This window comes from Dioscorea cayenensis, unplaced genomic scaffold (assembly GCF_009730915.1).
Source record: "Dioscorea cayenensis subsp. rotundata cultivar TDr96_F1 unplaced genomic scaffold, TDr96_F1_v2_PseudoChromosome.rev07_lg8_w22 25.fasta BLBR01002168.1, whole genome shotgun sequence".
NCBI classification, from domain to species: Eukaryota; Viridiplantae; Streptophyta; class Magnoliopsida; order Dioscoreales; family Dioscoreaceae; genus Dioscorea; species Dioscorea cayenensis.
In genome coordinates this window covers 136,157-153,665 of record NW_024088559.1, presented here as the reverse complement: position 1 = coordinate 153,665, position 17,509 = coordinate 136,157, and the positions used below count along the sequence as shown (strand labels likewise).

General features: G+C 32.6%; 1 protein-coding gene across 1 annotated transcript; it reads right to left on the bottom strand.

Annotated features, from left to right (window-relative positions):
• Nucleotides 1–134: 134 nt before the first annotated feature.
• Nucleotides 135–16,999, bottom strand: LOC120257506 (probable thimet oligopeptidase). The gene is made up of 21 exons (XM_039264962.1): nt 16,684–16,999; nt 15,861–15,982; nt 14,983–15,146; nt 13,907–13,997; nt 13,521–13,700; nt 12,189–12,269; nt 8,807–8,887; nt 7,928–8,020; nt 6,746–6,826; nt 6,515–6,677; nt 6,281–6,401; nt 6,121–6,193; nt 5,505–5,612; nt 4,570–4,667; nt 4,441–4,486; nt 3,102–3,198; nt 1,453–1,526; nt 1,280–1,384; nt 1,106–1,186; nt 420–553; nt 135–387 (listed from the first exon to the last, which is right to left on the bottom strand). The coding sequence occupies exons 1-20, from the start codon at nt 16,820–16,822 to the stop codon at nt 443–445; spliced, it is 2,109 nt and encodes a 702-aa protein (XP_039120896.1). The 5' UTR covers nt 16,823–16,999; the 3' UTR covers nt 135–387; nt 420–442.
• Between the last annotated feature and the right edge of the window lie 510 nt (nt 17,000–17,509).

The window sequence follows — 17,509 nt, the reverse complement described above, 5'->3', positions numbered from 1 at the left end:
ATGCTTGAATAAACTTACTTAGAAACTTATTTGAAAATTATGAATATCAATATTCACCAGCCATTAATTAAAAAAAAAATTAAATATGATTGTCATTATAATAATTAAATCAACTTTCATCATCAATTAAAATAACAATCTTTTCTCCAACACAATTTAATAAAAAAGAAAAATCCACTTAACCCAACGCCTCCACAACAAACTCACAATTTGAAGAACACCGGCAATAATATTACTGTATTTCTTGCTCCAAAAGAAATTCAAATGGAAAAAATATTCGGAAATAAATTTAGGAGAAAATTGCAAAATTTCAGGAAGAACCCAAGAGAGGTAGGCATAGCTACAGCTATTTATTCTCTCTCTCTCTCTCTCTACATACATACATACATACATACATATATATATATATATATATATATATATATATATATATATGGCATAACTACAAACTATTTCTTATTTTTGTTTCAATGAAGGGCTGGATTGATGGCTCTCTCCCCAAAAAATCTGAAAGAATTTCAAGTGCTTCCTTCGCACCTCCTGGAGCCAGTACCTGAATGTTCAACAATTTTTAACAAAAAAATAACATAGACTTGCACCATATCTCTAGCTTTTGCATTCTTTATACTACTTTTGGTTATTCATTTTCTAATAATATTCATTTTAATCTCTTGTAACTTTTTACTTGATGCTGATAGTCTCAGATAGTTCCACATTCCAGTTTAAAATGAGCACAGAGATTATTATGCTCAAGACTACTACATCTGAATTTTATTTGATCAAGAAAGCTTCAAATTAAAATCTCCATACTTTCATCCAGTTTCACCATTATTCTTCAAAATTGAACTTGCTAGCTTTATGTGCAGCTTCACTATTATTTTCAGTGATTTTATTTATCTTGGGAAGTAAAATGATGATTACCGTTGGCGCAATTTTAAACCATTTTATTATTTACAATAAAATTTATTAGCACCTTCAATTTAAGGGCACATAATGGCAATTAATCTAAAAAAAATTCAAGTACCAAAGAACAGAGGTTATGAAAATAAGAAATGTCAAAATGAAATGCAATAACAAAGTATTCCATGAAAGACTACAAATTTACCTTGTTCCTGAATTGAAGACCAGCATATTGGTTCAATAAATCATCTTGAAACTTCGATACAAATATATCAGCTGCAAAAACCTGCACCATTTATGTCACATTACATTGTTTCCACATCACAAGAGAAGAACATGCAGAGTTTACAGGATAACTCATGATGTATGTAACTCATACCTCACTCCAGAGGTAACTGTAACAAGTAGCCTCATAGCCAATAGCGAATCGAGGAAAGCATGAGGCTGGGTTGGTTCCATCTAACAAAGGAATTCCTAGCATAATCTGCACAAGGGTTTTTGGTGACAATAACTAATGAACATAACCAAAGAAAATCATTTGAAGTAGTATACCTTCGGATGGAGATGCTTGAGTAGTTCCACAATGTCCACATTCTCACTGGAATGAATTATTTGATCTATAAGACCTGATAATGGCATTAAAAGAGCTCTTTAGAATTGTTGGAATATCACAGCTTGATGATGATAATAATATTTCTTTCATGAAGGATCAAAAGCAATACTGATCATCCCGTATAAATAAAAGTCAACACAGTACCAAACATTGATAACTGATGAAAGGTTTAAAGATTCATCCAGCTAGTACAAAATTTAATCATGTTTACACAATTCATTGAACAAGAGGAAGTACATATTTATGATGATCAGCAAATCATTCTTCAAATTAGCAAACAAAATTCACATCTCATCCATTGAACATGATATGTAGCTTAAAAATCTCTTTAAAATCATTTGCAACGTTCTGGTCATGAAATTCATAAAAGCAATATCATCTAAATCACCATAGATTAGTTCCAAAATTCCAAGGCAGTCATAAATTAGAACAAGGATAGCACAGACAATATCTCAACTAGATGACTTGATTTTATCCAGATCTACTGCAATATTATGGTTTTCCTATTGCTTTTAGAATGTCAAAACCCACAAGTAATTCATCTTATTTATGACCTATGGCCTCAATTCAAATACTTGGTTTTGCTCATCTCATCAATATTTCCTTGCGTAAACCACTTTGACTTAAGACCTGGGACTGTCGCATAACAATGCTGGCATCATCAGTTGTTGCTTGAGGGATGGGCAAGATTGCACCCTGCTGTCCAAATCCTGAAGTTCACCTAGAAATAATCCTTAATCTGTTGAGAGAGATTATCTATTTGTTATTGCAATGATGGATCGGAAGCATAAGAACCAGCATTGTGAGGGCTCAGAATTGATGTAATGCTATTACCAAAAATAATAAATACCAGCCAAATTGAAGATACCAAGAAAACAGAAAGCAGCAAACAAGGGGATGACTTGCAGTTTAGGCCTCCGTGAAGGTGTTAGCTTATTGTAGGAAATCACTTACCACTTCAGTGTTATCCCTATGAATTCTAATGCAATCAAACTTGAACAATCAATCTGGATTACCGATTTATACACAATAATACAAGTAAAATAGGCAAACGAAAAGCAAGAAAAAGAAGATGACTAGAGTTTATCTGGCAGCCAAAATAATGGAATTTTTGGTTTACATTGGGGTCATAATATTCAAAAGAAATCTTAACCATATTAAAATATTCAAATAAACCAAATCCTGAGGAGAGACATGATATAAAGGAAATCTACTTGAAATAAAATAAAGTGATAACTAAACATGGCTCTTAATTGATCTATTGGAATTAGTTCTTTTTATTCTTCCTGGAATAGACTTGAGGATGGTCTAAGTATATAAGGAATATCTCCTCATTGTTTTCCTAATTTTCTTTGAGTGTCATCTCCATGCCCAAACAATACATGCTATGAAATTTGGGCTGATGAAGGCATGTTCTGCATCACAACTGACATCAATTTCTATCATGATTGATTCCACGATATTGGTTGGAAGCCAGGAAGAATTAGTCAACCATACCAAATAACATGAAAAGCAATTAAGATCCTAGAGTTAGGTAACTTTAAGTGCTGAAAAGGTCACTTGTTCCAACTAGAGGGCTAACACTTACAAAGAAGAACTTCTTGCTTCAATTTAATGCCAGAAAACATATCTCTCCTTCTTTTCAAGGATCTGCACAACTCAGTTGCGATAGACTTTGTAATGTCCTGTTCATCATAAAAAAAATAAAGTCATCTAAATATGGATACAAAGGTTCTACCTTTGACAGAGTCAGAGAATGATGGTCAGACTCAAGATTCTAGCCGTGATCAATAATCAACTTCCCCATGTCATCATTTAGATATCCTATTAACAAGCAAATCTAAGGCATTGCATGCTCCCGTTTACAGGCATTTTAGATTAACAATTGAATGAAATGCTAGACCTAGCCTGTGACAATACAAGCTCATGCACTATGCAAAAATTAGCACATGCTCTTCATTTCTCTAAAACCCTGCCCACATAATAGAAGAGAGAAAAACACAATTTGCTAAATGAACAAGAAACTTTCAGTTACGTATTAGCATCACACTAATTTTAGCAATTAATTGCCCAGTTGTGATTACCTACCTACAGATCAACATTTGTAGTAGTACAATACATGCATTATGTTAATCTAAGAATGATCCCATTAAAAATATACACATATATATATATTAGAATGATTCCATGAAAGCATGAATAGTCCTTCAAGCATGAAAAATAGTAGTATAAACCAACATTTCCAATCTTCCAATGATAATTTGATAAAACATTTGCCATTACCTACTTGTCAAATAAAATCATATTAAGGTTTATAAGCAGGAAGGACCAACAGTTTCAAGTATATATAAATTTAGTATGACACTATCACCACTGAAATGTGAAACTATGAGTGGACAAAACCTAAAGGGTACCAAAAACCCTTAATAAAAACTTGTGCTGAATAAAGCCCATAGACAAACCAAACATCATTATTGAACGGCTTCAATGTCATAAGTGACCAATATTTGTTTTATTTTTTTTAATAAAACAAGGTGCAAACCTAACCATCAATTGCATGGATAGACACCAAAAATACACTTACCTAAGGAACATTGATACAAATTGCCTTTAATAACCTCCTTTTCCATCATATTCATTTGTAGAAAAAGGTTAAGGCCTATCATGAAAACTAAACTCAAGTATGAATATGTTTATAATACAACAGAAGGCAACCATGTCATTCCACAAAATACATCAGTATGATTATCCTTGTGCAAATGTCAAGGGAAATAAAATGACAATTGTTATTTTCACAAGTTATTCACTTACAAACATAGACCAAACCTTTGCATACAGAATTAAAATATATTCCACATTTAACATTTAACAATAACAGATGAAAAAAGAAAACAACTGTCATCACAAACACATAAGAGAATTGTCACCTGATGGAATCCGGACATCATTTTCAGTGAAAAACTTTCGTAACACCTAATGCAATAATCCTTTTTAAGTGCCATGCAGTGGTCAAATATCTTGAATATATTTAATTCAGACCAGTAATAATTCAATACCAGTTTTCAAGAAGCCGGCCGGGAATTTCGCAGAAATCAGCTTCGAGACGTAATCCAGAGAACCTAGAAAAAGAAGCACGATTGCAAATATGATGGACCTGGAAAAACACACGAGAGAGACACATCATGCATATCTCATCCAAGAAAAGAAAAGTATGATAGATCAATGGAAATAACTTAATTTTCATGTGCAAGAATTTACACAGATAGTAACCAAGTAATAATGTTACATCCAGGATGCGAAAATTTGCAAAATTGTTTTCTACAAAACATGATCTGCGCATCAATAGATTTAACCAAAATTTTACAACACCTATTAAAATATATGAACATAGTGATAACATCAATTCCAGCTGAAATTCAATCAATATCCTCCATTAAATTAACTAAAATAAATTTGGAGAAGAGATGCAGTAATAAAAAATTGATCACATGCTTGCACTTGCTTTTCCTGACACATCGTTTCAGCATATGATCACCATTTCAGAACTACGGCATGCACATGGTTGTATGGTGCCCCATAATGGACATGAGTTACATGAGGTGATCATGTGGTTTTAACAAACTATATTAAAAATCAGTTATAAAATAATGAACTATAGAAATTACAATAGTATAAATAAAAAAAAAATTGTAAATGAAAGGCAAAAGTTGAAAATACCATGAGAAAAGATGGAAATACCAATTTTCATGTTAGATGACTTAATACAGGCCCCATTCATTTATTAATAATTATCTCCCTCACACAAAGATGAGCTCCAATTCCTAATATAGAAAATACTCCAAATATCAAACATGCCCATGAGTAAATGACTCATCAAGTGAAGTTTAAAATGAACTGAAAGATCATCTACTTTTATGAGACAAAATAACACCAAAGACATTGAACATTTTAAACTTCATAAGCATAAAAAGGACAATAGAGGTTTGTTTACCACATGGGTGAACTCATGAAGAAGAGTAACAACTTCAGTAAATCGCAACAGTGTTGGGTTTCCATCAATTTGTTTAGGGCACTGGGCTATTACCAACGCAATAGGAATCTACACATATCAAAACAGCAATAACAGATAAGCATACCAGATGCCCATAACTTACCAATAACATAATGAGAAAAAGATGCTAGATAAATGAAACATAAGACATTCAACGGGAAAGATGCACCAACAAAGTAATTGCAAGAAGATACATTAGTATGCTAAATAAGAAGCTTGAAAAAGGAAAGCATTTCTGTGAGGGAGGAACACATGGCAACATGTCCTCCGGTGCTAGTGCATTCATCATCTGTGATGCTGCAGAAATCTATTTCGTCAGCATCTCTTACAATCTAGTATATAGATATGATTATTATTTGCACTAACACAGTAGGAACATGCTGATGCAGATATTTTTTATGAGACAAGGAGAGGGATTAGTGTGTGTATATATATATATATATGTATATATAAACTGAGAGTCCCTGAAATGCACATTCAGAGAAGGGCAACGCAGGACTTGCAAATGGCATAGCCATAACAATGAAAAGATTGCTAAAATTTAAGAAGTTATAACCTGACGTGTCCCATTAGGAGATAAGCATCCATTTTGGAGGGCCAACACACAGGTATGGGTGTATTTTCCCTCTCTACAAAACAATATAGGAACTTAGATTCATAATAGTAATATTAAGTCAAAAAGGAGAAAGAAATGCAGAAAGGAAGAAGAAATAGACCTTGAAAATAGATCAAGGTAAAAGTAACCTAAAAGTTCGCTGGAGCTGATATCTCGAACAGAAAACAGGCGAACAGATTCATGCCAAGCTTCAACATCTTTAATCTCTTCAAATCTTAGACCTACAATAAAAATAAAATCTGTGTCAATGGGCAAAACCTCAATCACAGCAAGGCCAATCTATTTATATATATTACAATAATTTTACATAAGTAGGTCCAAAAACCAGTATTACCAAATAGATCCTGTAATATTCTGAAAATCCCAGTGAGAACTAAATCAAAAGGAAAATATTGTTTGACTTCTCCAAGATCGAGGTCAAACTGCTGTTCTTCAGCCCGCCTCATGTAATAAGCTATATCTTCCATTCCAAACTGAGAATCACCTTCCTCCTTTCTCTGAGTCCAATCAAATCACAATTCAACCAAAAAGAAGGAAGCAGCAGTATATATATATCAAAACCAACCTTCAAATCTTTAAGGATAGTAAGTTCTCTAGTGGCCAAGTCAGTCAAATTATCTGAGATATCCTCTAAGAATTCAAAAACCTGGAGCATAAAAGAGAACATTGTTAAATGGAACACATGATACCTACAATCCAGAAAATGATCCACATATATAGATAGAAACAGATAGAGGGCTACAGTTCGAGAATATAACTAAATCAGGCAAATTTAAAGATAAACTGCTTCACTTCATAAGTTTATCCCAATAATTAGGGCATTGACTTCCAAGCTTTTGACAAGCAACAACCAGAAAAGGCCACTAATCTAGAAGAGCAACTAAATATCACTAAATGGATCAACAAAAGAAAGCAAGTATACCCAAGGTATGCCGCAAATTTTCAAAAATATTTCATGCAGCAGCAGTACATGATGCATAATGCAATCTGAACTAATTGGTCAGACAACCCTGCTTGTTTTAGTATTCAGAATCTCAGATCCAAGGGGGTAGTCAGTAATGCATGCAGCATAACACAAGATTTCTATTTGACTCCCAAGGATTGGGAGAAGTCAAATCTTGAGGTTCAAATCTAGACTTACTGAGCTCCTGAGATACAATTAGTTAATTAGTAACATCAGTTTACATTTTAGTTTTTAAACCAGTTGGCAAGTGATTCATGAGTAACTTTAATAAGTCAAATAGCTAAGATTAGATTAGAATTATTTATAAATTGGTTGGTAATAGTCTTCTAAGACTCTAGGAAAGGAAGTTATTTTGGACTTTTTATGCAAACTGTTATGATGGTGTCAGTGTGTGCACCCTCATGTGCGCAATACATTTGATTTTAAAAGGACAATATATTTCAACTACCAACTTGCCATTTATGTTAGGCTACGCATCTAAATACATTCTCTCACCACTAAAATCACAAGCACCAGGAGTCCTGGGATATTTGTTTCAATATAGCATTGACATCTCAAGCATTGATAAGATTAATATCACCATCATCTCAATATTATTAGTAGACTGATTATCAAGTGAAGAACCTCGAATGAATAGAACAAAATTCATGAAAGAATGGCACACAGAAGGACATTTCAATATTTACTAATTCTACTGGATCCTTAAAATTGTAAGGTACTAGTATCTATAAAATTCAAACTAAAGAGAACCACACCGCAGAGCAATGAAGGTATAGTACAAACCTTTGCAGATGTTCTTGCCATTCTAGATTCAAGAGCAAAATCAGCATAGTTAGGATAGCCAAGCAAACGAGCAACTTTATGGCGCAGCTGGACCTGATTATTAAAACGATATAAAATCAATTTCAATATGCATGTTTATATATTATCTACTTTTGCCCAAGACTCGAGTAACAGTTAAAATACACCTAGCTATCTTGAATGTTTGTCATGTAAGTTTTCATGCACTACATCAAAGTTAAAAGTCTGCATTATAAAAACAACACATAGATAAAATAATGATATTCCAAGCAGTAAAAGCCCTCAAGCTTAGTTGTGTGCATGTTGAACAAATAAAACTTGCTTATGCCCAACAACTTGTTCCAAGTGGTATATTCATTGTTTGTTCACTTATAACTTTTCCATAACTTAATGTTGAGATTCCATCCCTTCCCCAATACCAATGCATAACAAAATAAGGACAACTGCAAATATGGCTGAAGAAATATTTGCCTTAGCCACTATGAAGTACAAGCTCCATTTGGTTCACAACAATGCATGCACACTTGTGTGTTAAGAATGAATATGATATTCAACATTTCCACATTGCAACTTCAATGTAAGTATTATATCAATTTACTCATCAAGGAAAAGGTTTATGGAGACATGGTTATGCCCTCATATTTGCAATAATAAGTCAAAGCGGTAAGTATAACTTTTATGTAATAACTAAGAAATTTTATATTCACAGTAGCAGAAAGAATATATGACAGATACGAAGAAAAAGACAAGATAAACAATGTAATATGGTTTTTTTTTCTTGCATGCAAGCATGTAATAAGGTTGTTTTGGCTAAGAACAAGAAGAACATTATAATCAAATTGACAGCAACCTAAGAAGTACCAATTTTTCTAAGATATCAAGATTTTCTTTTCCACGTCTCTTTCCATAAGACGCAGCTACCAACTTCCGTGTAGCACCTATCTGCAACAAAGTAATAAATAAATAAATAAATAAAATGAAGCAGTTGTGTTGGCATTTGAAACCAAATAAGACAAGATAAACAATGCCATCTAACCTTCGAAACTATAAAGCAATTGGGTCCATAAGATAAAATAATATAATAGGAAATACATCTCACCTGGCCTATTTTGGTGTTTATAAAGATTAGATGGTTTTAAAATAAACATAAATTCATTTTCATGTACTACACATGCCTTTAAAATTTAACAGACATAATTATATCTGGTGAAATTTGCTATCATAACGCATAAAGGGCTTGTCTAGTTGGGGTTTAGGATAATAGGTTTACAGTTTGGTAGTTTGAATTTGTTTTGGAGGCAAGGCTTGTACTTGAATTTGGCCAAAGTCTGATATAATTAATCTTCATCAAAACAAATATTTTAAGATTAAAATTATACCATTTTTACTAAATGGTTGCTTTCTATTAATATTAATAATCTTTTTTGACAAATTAATTACTAATTCTATTTCTTCAAATAATTACATTTTGAAGTCTGATATAATTGGATGGCTCTCATCCAATTCGAACCATTTACTTGAAGTCTTGGAATAACCTAGAATACCCCAGGATATAACAAACCAAACAAATCAATAGGGCCAAGAACATAAAGTTAATCCCCTTGTTCATTAGGCTTTTACATTTTTAAAATATTATTAAACTATAGGACAACTCTTCCAAATGTTAGTATCACTATATGCAAGGTAGTCAAATCGAGATTCGAATCGTGAATCGAAATTCTAAATTTGTGAATCGAGTATCGTGAATCGAATCGAATCGTAAGATTCGGTTCAACATTTCAAAGTCATATATATATATATATATAACATGATTATATAAAAAATAAAAAAATAAAAATTCTAAGCCATGAATTAAATATAAACTAGTTTGGAAGACATTTTCTTAGTTTGAGATCCTGTTTTGAGCTTAGAAGACATTTTCAAGTATTAAGCAAACCTATATATATTTAAAAAAACATTAGTTATTTCAAAAATAGTTCAGATTTAAAAATCAATATAATAATCACAAAAAGATTAAATTATGTTAAAGATTAGTTTTTTTAAATTAAAAAGATTTCTTTTCATAACAAGAGTTTTAAGATAACAAATTAATTTGATATTAAAATTAAAAAAAATTATCTTTTAATTAATCTTTGAATTTGTTTTTGGATAACAAATTTAAAGATTAATTAAATAATCACTAATTTAAAAAACTTTTATAATAATTAAAATAGTTGATCGCATGCATTATAATAAAGAATTTAAAAGAAAAAGAGAAGAATGTCGAGAAAGATGAAGAGATGGTATAAAATGCCTATGTTGAGGATGTTGGAATAAAACAACAAAATTTCTCCTTCCTCCTATGTTTCTTACTCTTTTTATTCTTCCTTTTCTTTTGATTTTCTTTTTTTTTTAATTCAAAACTTGTATTAACTAGGAATCGTTGATCTTCTCGATTCATATCGATTCGACCGATTCGAGACAGATTCAAACGATTCATTCACGATTCTAGATCAATTTCGATTCTTTTATAAGATTCGAACCGTTACGGATGAAAAACGATATGAATCGTAAGATTGTATCGAGATACGATTCTAACTACACTGACTATATGATCATGCAAAGTCCATGTTAACAATTAAATTGTAGAGAAATAAAGCCTACAGACAAAAAATAACCAAAGATCAACATTCAAATCCGATTTCTAATACAAGCAAGAACTGACATGTGAAATTACGGTTGCAGATAGTAAGTTTGGTGCCTCACAAAAGCTGACGCCGACATTTTCTATAAAAAGAAAAAGAAAAGGACTTTATGTTCCTGGATCACAAAAAATCCTAGAACTTTTGAAATACTCACAACCTCCATCCTTTTCAAATGTATGCCCACGCAGGACGGCAAGCTGTAAATACAGGTCAGAGATGCCCTTATTGTCCTTCCTTGGTAATTTAAAAAAAGCTACACTAGGTTTTTTTAAAAAAAAACTTAGGATGCCTACAGGCTATAGGTTTTCTTCACATTTTACCCTTTTCAAACCCATCTGTCGTCAACTCTTTCTCTCCCCAATTGCTTGCCTTTCTCTCTCTTTGTTCTCTTCCAAATACTTAGCACATCATTCTTTTGAGTATTTGCTTACTCTTACTTGCATCACCAAACTATTTTTTCTATTACGTGCTTACTGCATCATTCTTCTAAGTGTTTGCTTACTCTTGCTAGCATCAACCAAAGTGTTTACTCATGCTTGCAAGTGCTTTATTGCAATTTTCTTCCCAAATGCTTACTGGAGCTTGCTTCTGAATGCTTACTAAACATTAACCAACCAACTGCTTACTAAGTGTTACTGCATCATTGTTCCTAACTACTTACATACTAAGCAATTAGCTTACTCTTTCTAAATTTCCTAAGTGCTTCTCAAAATTTAAGAAAAAAAATTAGAAGTGTTTGAGAATGGGGAATCTAACAAAGAAGAAAAAAAGAAAAAGAAGCAATAACCCTGACATTACTAAAATGCCCCATACTTTGATCATGTCTTCTCTTGTAATATCTTCCAAAGCTTCCAGGCATGTCATTTGCATCAACAAGTTTCTCTCAAAAACAAATTCAAACTCTGTACACCTAAACTGATATTTCAACCCCAACCATTCCTAAGATATCTCAGATTTTAAAATTAAAATATCAATTAACTTAGTGTTACTGGTATAGTCAATCATTGTTTTACAAAATTTTAAGCCCAAAGCCTACCTGAATTCTCATGATCAACAAGATTAAATCATTTCAAAATGGCAAAGTTTCGTGATTATCACCATCTTCAAGGTTAAATAGCATAATGGTGCACAAGGTTTTGACACAAAGCCAGCGTGGATTATTTCAAATCCCAACCAAAATTCTCTTCAGCACATTCTTGTTCATAACAATTCTTTCGATAAGAAAGACATATTCTTGTTAAAACCACGTACAAAGAAATAGAATTAATGAAATCATATGATATTATGCATTACTCAGTCAGCATTGTACCTTCACCATGTAGTTGCATTTAGACCAACTTAAATGGTGTTATGCCACAATTTACTTCAAACATACAATTAGTGAACCAACATAAGATTTAATATTCAGCTGAATGTATGTTCATGAATGTGACTTAAGTTGCTCAGATCCAATAAGACAGAAGATTAGCTTTATTATCAAAGATGCAATTTGGAAAGAAAACTAAATCTTTGATATAAAAGGATAAATTTAGATGCATTTGAATTAGAATGCATATCACCTTACAGTGCTCAAGTACTGCAGAAACATTATAGCTTTTCAAAGCAATCTTCAGTTTTCTGCCTTCAATTTCTTCCAAGCTCTGCATAAAAGACAAGGTACCTTTTTTTCAGTTAAAAACAAATGGCTAGAAGAAAGAGAGCAGTAAATTAAAGCATAAAATTGATAAAGACATGCTCAAGGATAGTAATTAACTATAACATAAGATATGTTGAGTAAAAAAGCTTTGCAAAGCCCAAACACAAATAAATCATGCTGTATAGATATTGAAATTTTCCTCACAACACCTACAACCATAAAATCAATTAACTAAGGACAAGAATACCATTGCAAAGGCAAGCTCATGAGTACTATGCAGTGACATCTCTTTTGTTTATATATTGAAATTGCAGGAATTAATTGTTGACAATACATGAGCCACACATTTCTCAGGCAAAATAAGGTTCACATACCTGATGAGCCCATTACTCAAGCAAAATAAGTACAACACAAAGCTATGCAACAGGCAGGCTAAAATAGACAACAAAATGAAGATGTTAACATCACATCTGCCTTTGTACTCATTTCAAGTTGATGGGAAAATGAAATGAACTGAACATGAACATAATTTTTTTCCTTTCTGAGAAATGTGGAGAAGTTGTTTTTTTTGTTTTTTTTTTTATATTTATTTTTAGCATTACCATCCTTGAACTCCTGACATATCACTTGGCAAGGAAGTGTCTCACCAAATTATATATGGTTGGTTCTTGGTTAAAGAGTGGCATATGAACATTGAAAAAGGCAAAAGAATGTTACCACAAAAAGCCTTGCCAATAAAACAAGTTCCAAAACTATAACACTAAATTTGAAACAGTTAGCTGGTGCATCCTACGTGATTCTAGAAACTAGAAACCTTACACAACATGAGCATTAACAACTTTGAAATTTGAAATATATATATATATATATATATGGAACAAACAACTAGACTAAGTGTGATACCTCTTATAAAATTTGATGGGCATGCATCCGATTGTTACTGTTCAACAAGGACATGAATGGCAACAGTAAAAATTTTCAAATTCAAGACTATAAAATGGTATGTGTATTATAGATGAATAAATGACTATGAATTTTTAAAGCATGTATAACAGTGTATAAACACAAAAACTGAAAACCAAAGAAACATTATGTCATTAGAGAAAAACAAAGGAATGACAAAAGATAATCAGCCATAAAGTATTAACAGGAAGTTATTCCCCAATGTGAATAAAGGCAGTAGACATTTGATAATAAGAAATCAAAAATAAGCAATGGTTATCAAACTTTCTTTAGAAGAACATTTCAAATAAACCTTGATAAACTCTCTGGGCATCCCATCTAGCTCTGATTCGTGAAAGAGAAGAAAACTATTATCACCATTCAAGTTATTGATATATTGAAAAGTTAACTCATCTATTTGAGATGTTAATCTCTCTAGTTCTTCTTTCTTGCTCAGAGTAAGGTTAGCGCCGTTCCGTTCAAAATCTTTAACCTGTCACTAACCAAAGGTGAATCAACTAAGTAAATTCTATATGACTATTAAAAAGCAAGGTGTTACATAACAACTAAAGGACTTTGGATACTACTTTTATATTTAGATTAGAAACCAATTTTAAGACTTGATACTCACAAATATACGAAAGTATAAACACTGATTGGAAAAGAAATTTTTAAGGACGTAGATCATAGTTTTCTTACCAAGCACCGGAAAAAATGTTTAGATTCAAGATCTGATTTTTCTCCTCTTTCAACAAAGGCCTTGATGACACGATATACATCCTCACGCTTTCTGATCACCTTGCATGTGTCACAAGTCATCTATGAGAGTAAGTCAAAAGAAGCATGAAACCATAAAAGTGACAGCAGGTACTGTTTAGAAATGTCATTCAGTTTATTTAGTCACAAACACAATAGAGAAAAAAGGAACAGATTCTTTTATGCATAGAGTCGTATTTCAATTGCCAAACATGATATCAGAGCCAACAGGTAGTGTTTAGAAAATGTACCACTACCAATAAGAATGTCATAAACCTATAAGTTAATTTTTCATAACTTATCATGACAAAATTGACATCATGACCAAATTTTCCATCCACATACATAACAGAATGTTGGTATGATCCAACTAGAAGTCTAGAACAAGGGAGAAGCATGTTATAAACCTATAAGTTAATTGATCCCAAGATATCATACAACAGCATAACCTAGTTACCTGACCTGGGATTTAAAAAATGTACCCATGACAAAGCTTTTCAATTACATTTACATAGAGATCCAGACAAAAAAAGAGATGAAATCAGGACCGCACTAGTGTTAGAAGTGAATTTAATTGGGATGAACACTCAAGGGCTCTTTCATTCCAATCCAACAAATGCATAGTAATCTTATAACTTGTTTCAGCTAGAAATATTGTTCTTAACAAAGTGAGGCTGACTAAGAAGCAGTGAATTTAAATACATCATCATTCCAATTTCCACAGATGCTAAGATGGATATCAACCTACCAGCCTCATGCAAACCAGCATAACTAGAGCCTCATTTTTAGCTGAGGTTACCTACAAATGGACTAAGTAATTGCCATGCAATAATAAAACAAATAAAATGAAATGAAAAATAGCACTTATTAATGAGTTGACAGACCTAAGCTAGTGAATGTGCAATATATGTTCATGTGACTAATGTGAATCCCAACACATCTTCTCAGACTTGAATAGAGCAAAAGAAAAGACAGCTGATAGTGTGCAAAATAGAAAATGATACAGCTGAAAAGAAAACCTGCACATAAGAAAGTGACTGTCTAATTCCTTTTCTGCATATGCACTGGCTTTGCGAACATCATCACATGTAGACACCATCTTAGGATATAAACATGACTGCACCAAAGGAAACTGGTATGCCTCTAGTTCCACTAGAGGTGCAATAACATTCAAGTATGTGACCTGCAGGAGATCATGCAAACATGACAAAGGAGAAACAAGCTAACAAAAGACGGCAGTCATAACAAAAGTATTGAGGTGAACTGTGCCCAAGCATTGCAATCACCTAATAGCATCAAATGTAACATAACAACCTATAGAGCTCCAAGACAAAGTCTATAAATTTCATTCGGTCTTGACAACTTTACCTTTATCACAAACTATTTAGAAGTTTGACAAATAACATTTAACAAGTTCAGAACGGTAACCAGAGGAGCAAAATTCTAACACCAATGCTCCATTTGACCCCTTAAATTCTACAAAACACTTTAAGCTTTACTTCCTTAAGGCAATAGCTCCACATCTTTATCATTTTGGCGCAATATGATATAAAAGACCATTTAAAAAAAAAGGACAAAAAGCAGTGCATCCTTTCTTGAAGTTCTATGAGATGAACTCATATTACTAATACAACGTAATCAGTACAGAAAATGCAAAGCATGCAAGCCATGAATTTAATAAAAGATTCATGAGTACAATGAAGTTAACTGAGTTTCCAACAACACTAACCATTGGCCCAACTTAAGTCAGGCCAATATCAAATAAAAATTTTCTATAAAATGAAAAAACATAGAAATAAATATTCCCCATTGTTTTGTTTTTTTTTATAAAAGGGCATGATGACAACATCTGCAGATAATTGTAATTTCGATAAAAGTGACAAGATTATAAACTTACTTTCTCAATTGGAACTGATGCTACCAGATCATATATTTCCTTTGACTTAGCAATGATTTGGTCAGTCAATTTATGAATTTCTGATGCTGAGAGCTTGATGCGCACACTGGAACCTGGAAGATCTGCCAAAATTTGAAGAAACAAAACTAATAGCCAGAGTATAAGATAATCAAAACCAGAGTGCTGGCAAGACTGAAATAAGGTCTCAAAACTACGGAACTCAGGCTTACTTCAAAGAAGCATACTGATAAGACAATCAAATAGAATAATATAAATCCTGCCCAATGGAATATCCTAGGTGTGCAAATACAGAATGTACGCCTTTTCTACTAATTTAACAAACAGGTGATACAAATAGAACTCCTTCTATGAAACATGAGTTTCCCCCCTTGCAATGATCAAGAATTTATAATCAGTGCCAAAACAAGCATGTATTATTTTTCGGTGGACCAATGGTGGCTGAACTTGCCAACAGAGTAGTTCTTAAATTAATTTGCATCGTTAACCAAGACCGGCATTTGTACCTAACTATAAATATTCTTCTTCAACAAGAACCACACCACTAAACTGAGAACAAAGCTTGTTTGAATTCTCAGATTATCCCCTGATTCTTCTTAGCAACAAGAAAAGAATCAATTAGATTAAAAGCACAAACCTTCCCAAATCACAATAAACTCCTACAATTATCGTAGCAACGAAGCAAAAACCTCCTTGAAAAAAAAGCAAAAAGAAAAAGGGGAAAAAATCCCAAACTCAAAGAAATAGAACAACATCGATCTTGATCGCAACGGAGAAAAAAAAAAAGAAGAAGAAGAAGACAGACCTTTCTTCTTGTGACTCTTGGATTTCTTGGTGTTAATGGCGGAGATGGCAAGGTTTACCGCGACGGCAACGAGGGCAGCGCCACCAGCGAGGGCAAGGACGTTGATCCCTCTCTTCTCCTTCTCCTTCTCCTTCGCCATGGCCGGAAGGGATCGAGAATTGAGAATCCGGAATCGAGATTCGAGAGGGTTTGGGGCTCGAAGGGTGGGGAAGGTGAGCTCTGAGAAGGATCGAAGTTCTTGATGAGAAAATGGACGGTTGGATCTTATTGATGGTAAATCAGAGAAAGAGACGAGCGGGAGTTTTGTATGGAAAATGAAAACACGGTCGGGGATTTGGCGCTCAGTCACTGCTTAGCTGAACCAATGTTTTGACACGTGATGTGAACGTGTCATCATGCTATTGGTCCTTGCTTGATCAGGTCAGGACAGCGGCAGCTATTTCCGTTTTCTATTTTTTTTTCACTTTTTTATTTTTATTTTTTTTTATTTCTTAAATGAAAATTTTGGTAAAACAAATTACAAGTTTCATAATGTTTTGAATTTAAAAATAGTCGCTGATTATATTTATTTGAATGATTAAATATCAAATAAATTTTGTGAGGTATCATTGATTTTATTTATAATGTTTAATAAGTTTTTTTTTTAATGGTGACAAGCAGTGGACACAAAAAGTATTAAAGAGACAAAATATTTGGTGATCTAATATGAACAAATACCGATATATTATTTATACAATATCTTTATAATACTACTGACACACTACTTTAGTTTAATCAGTGATTATATGGTAATTTAAAATAATTAATAATGTATTTAAATCTTAAT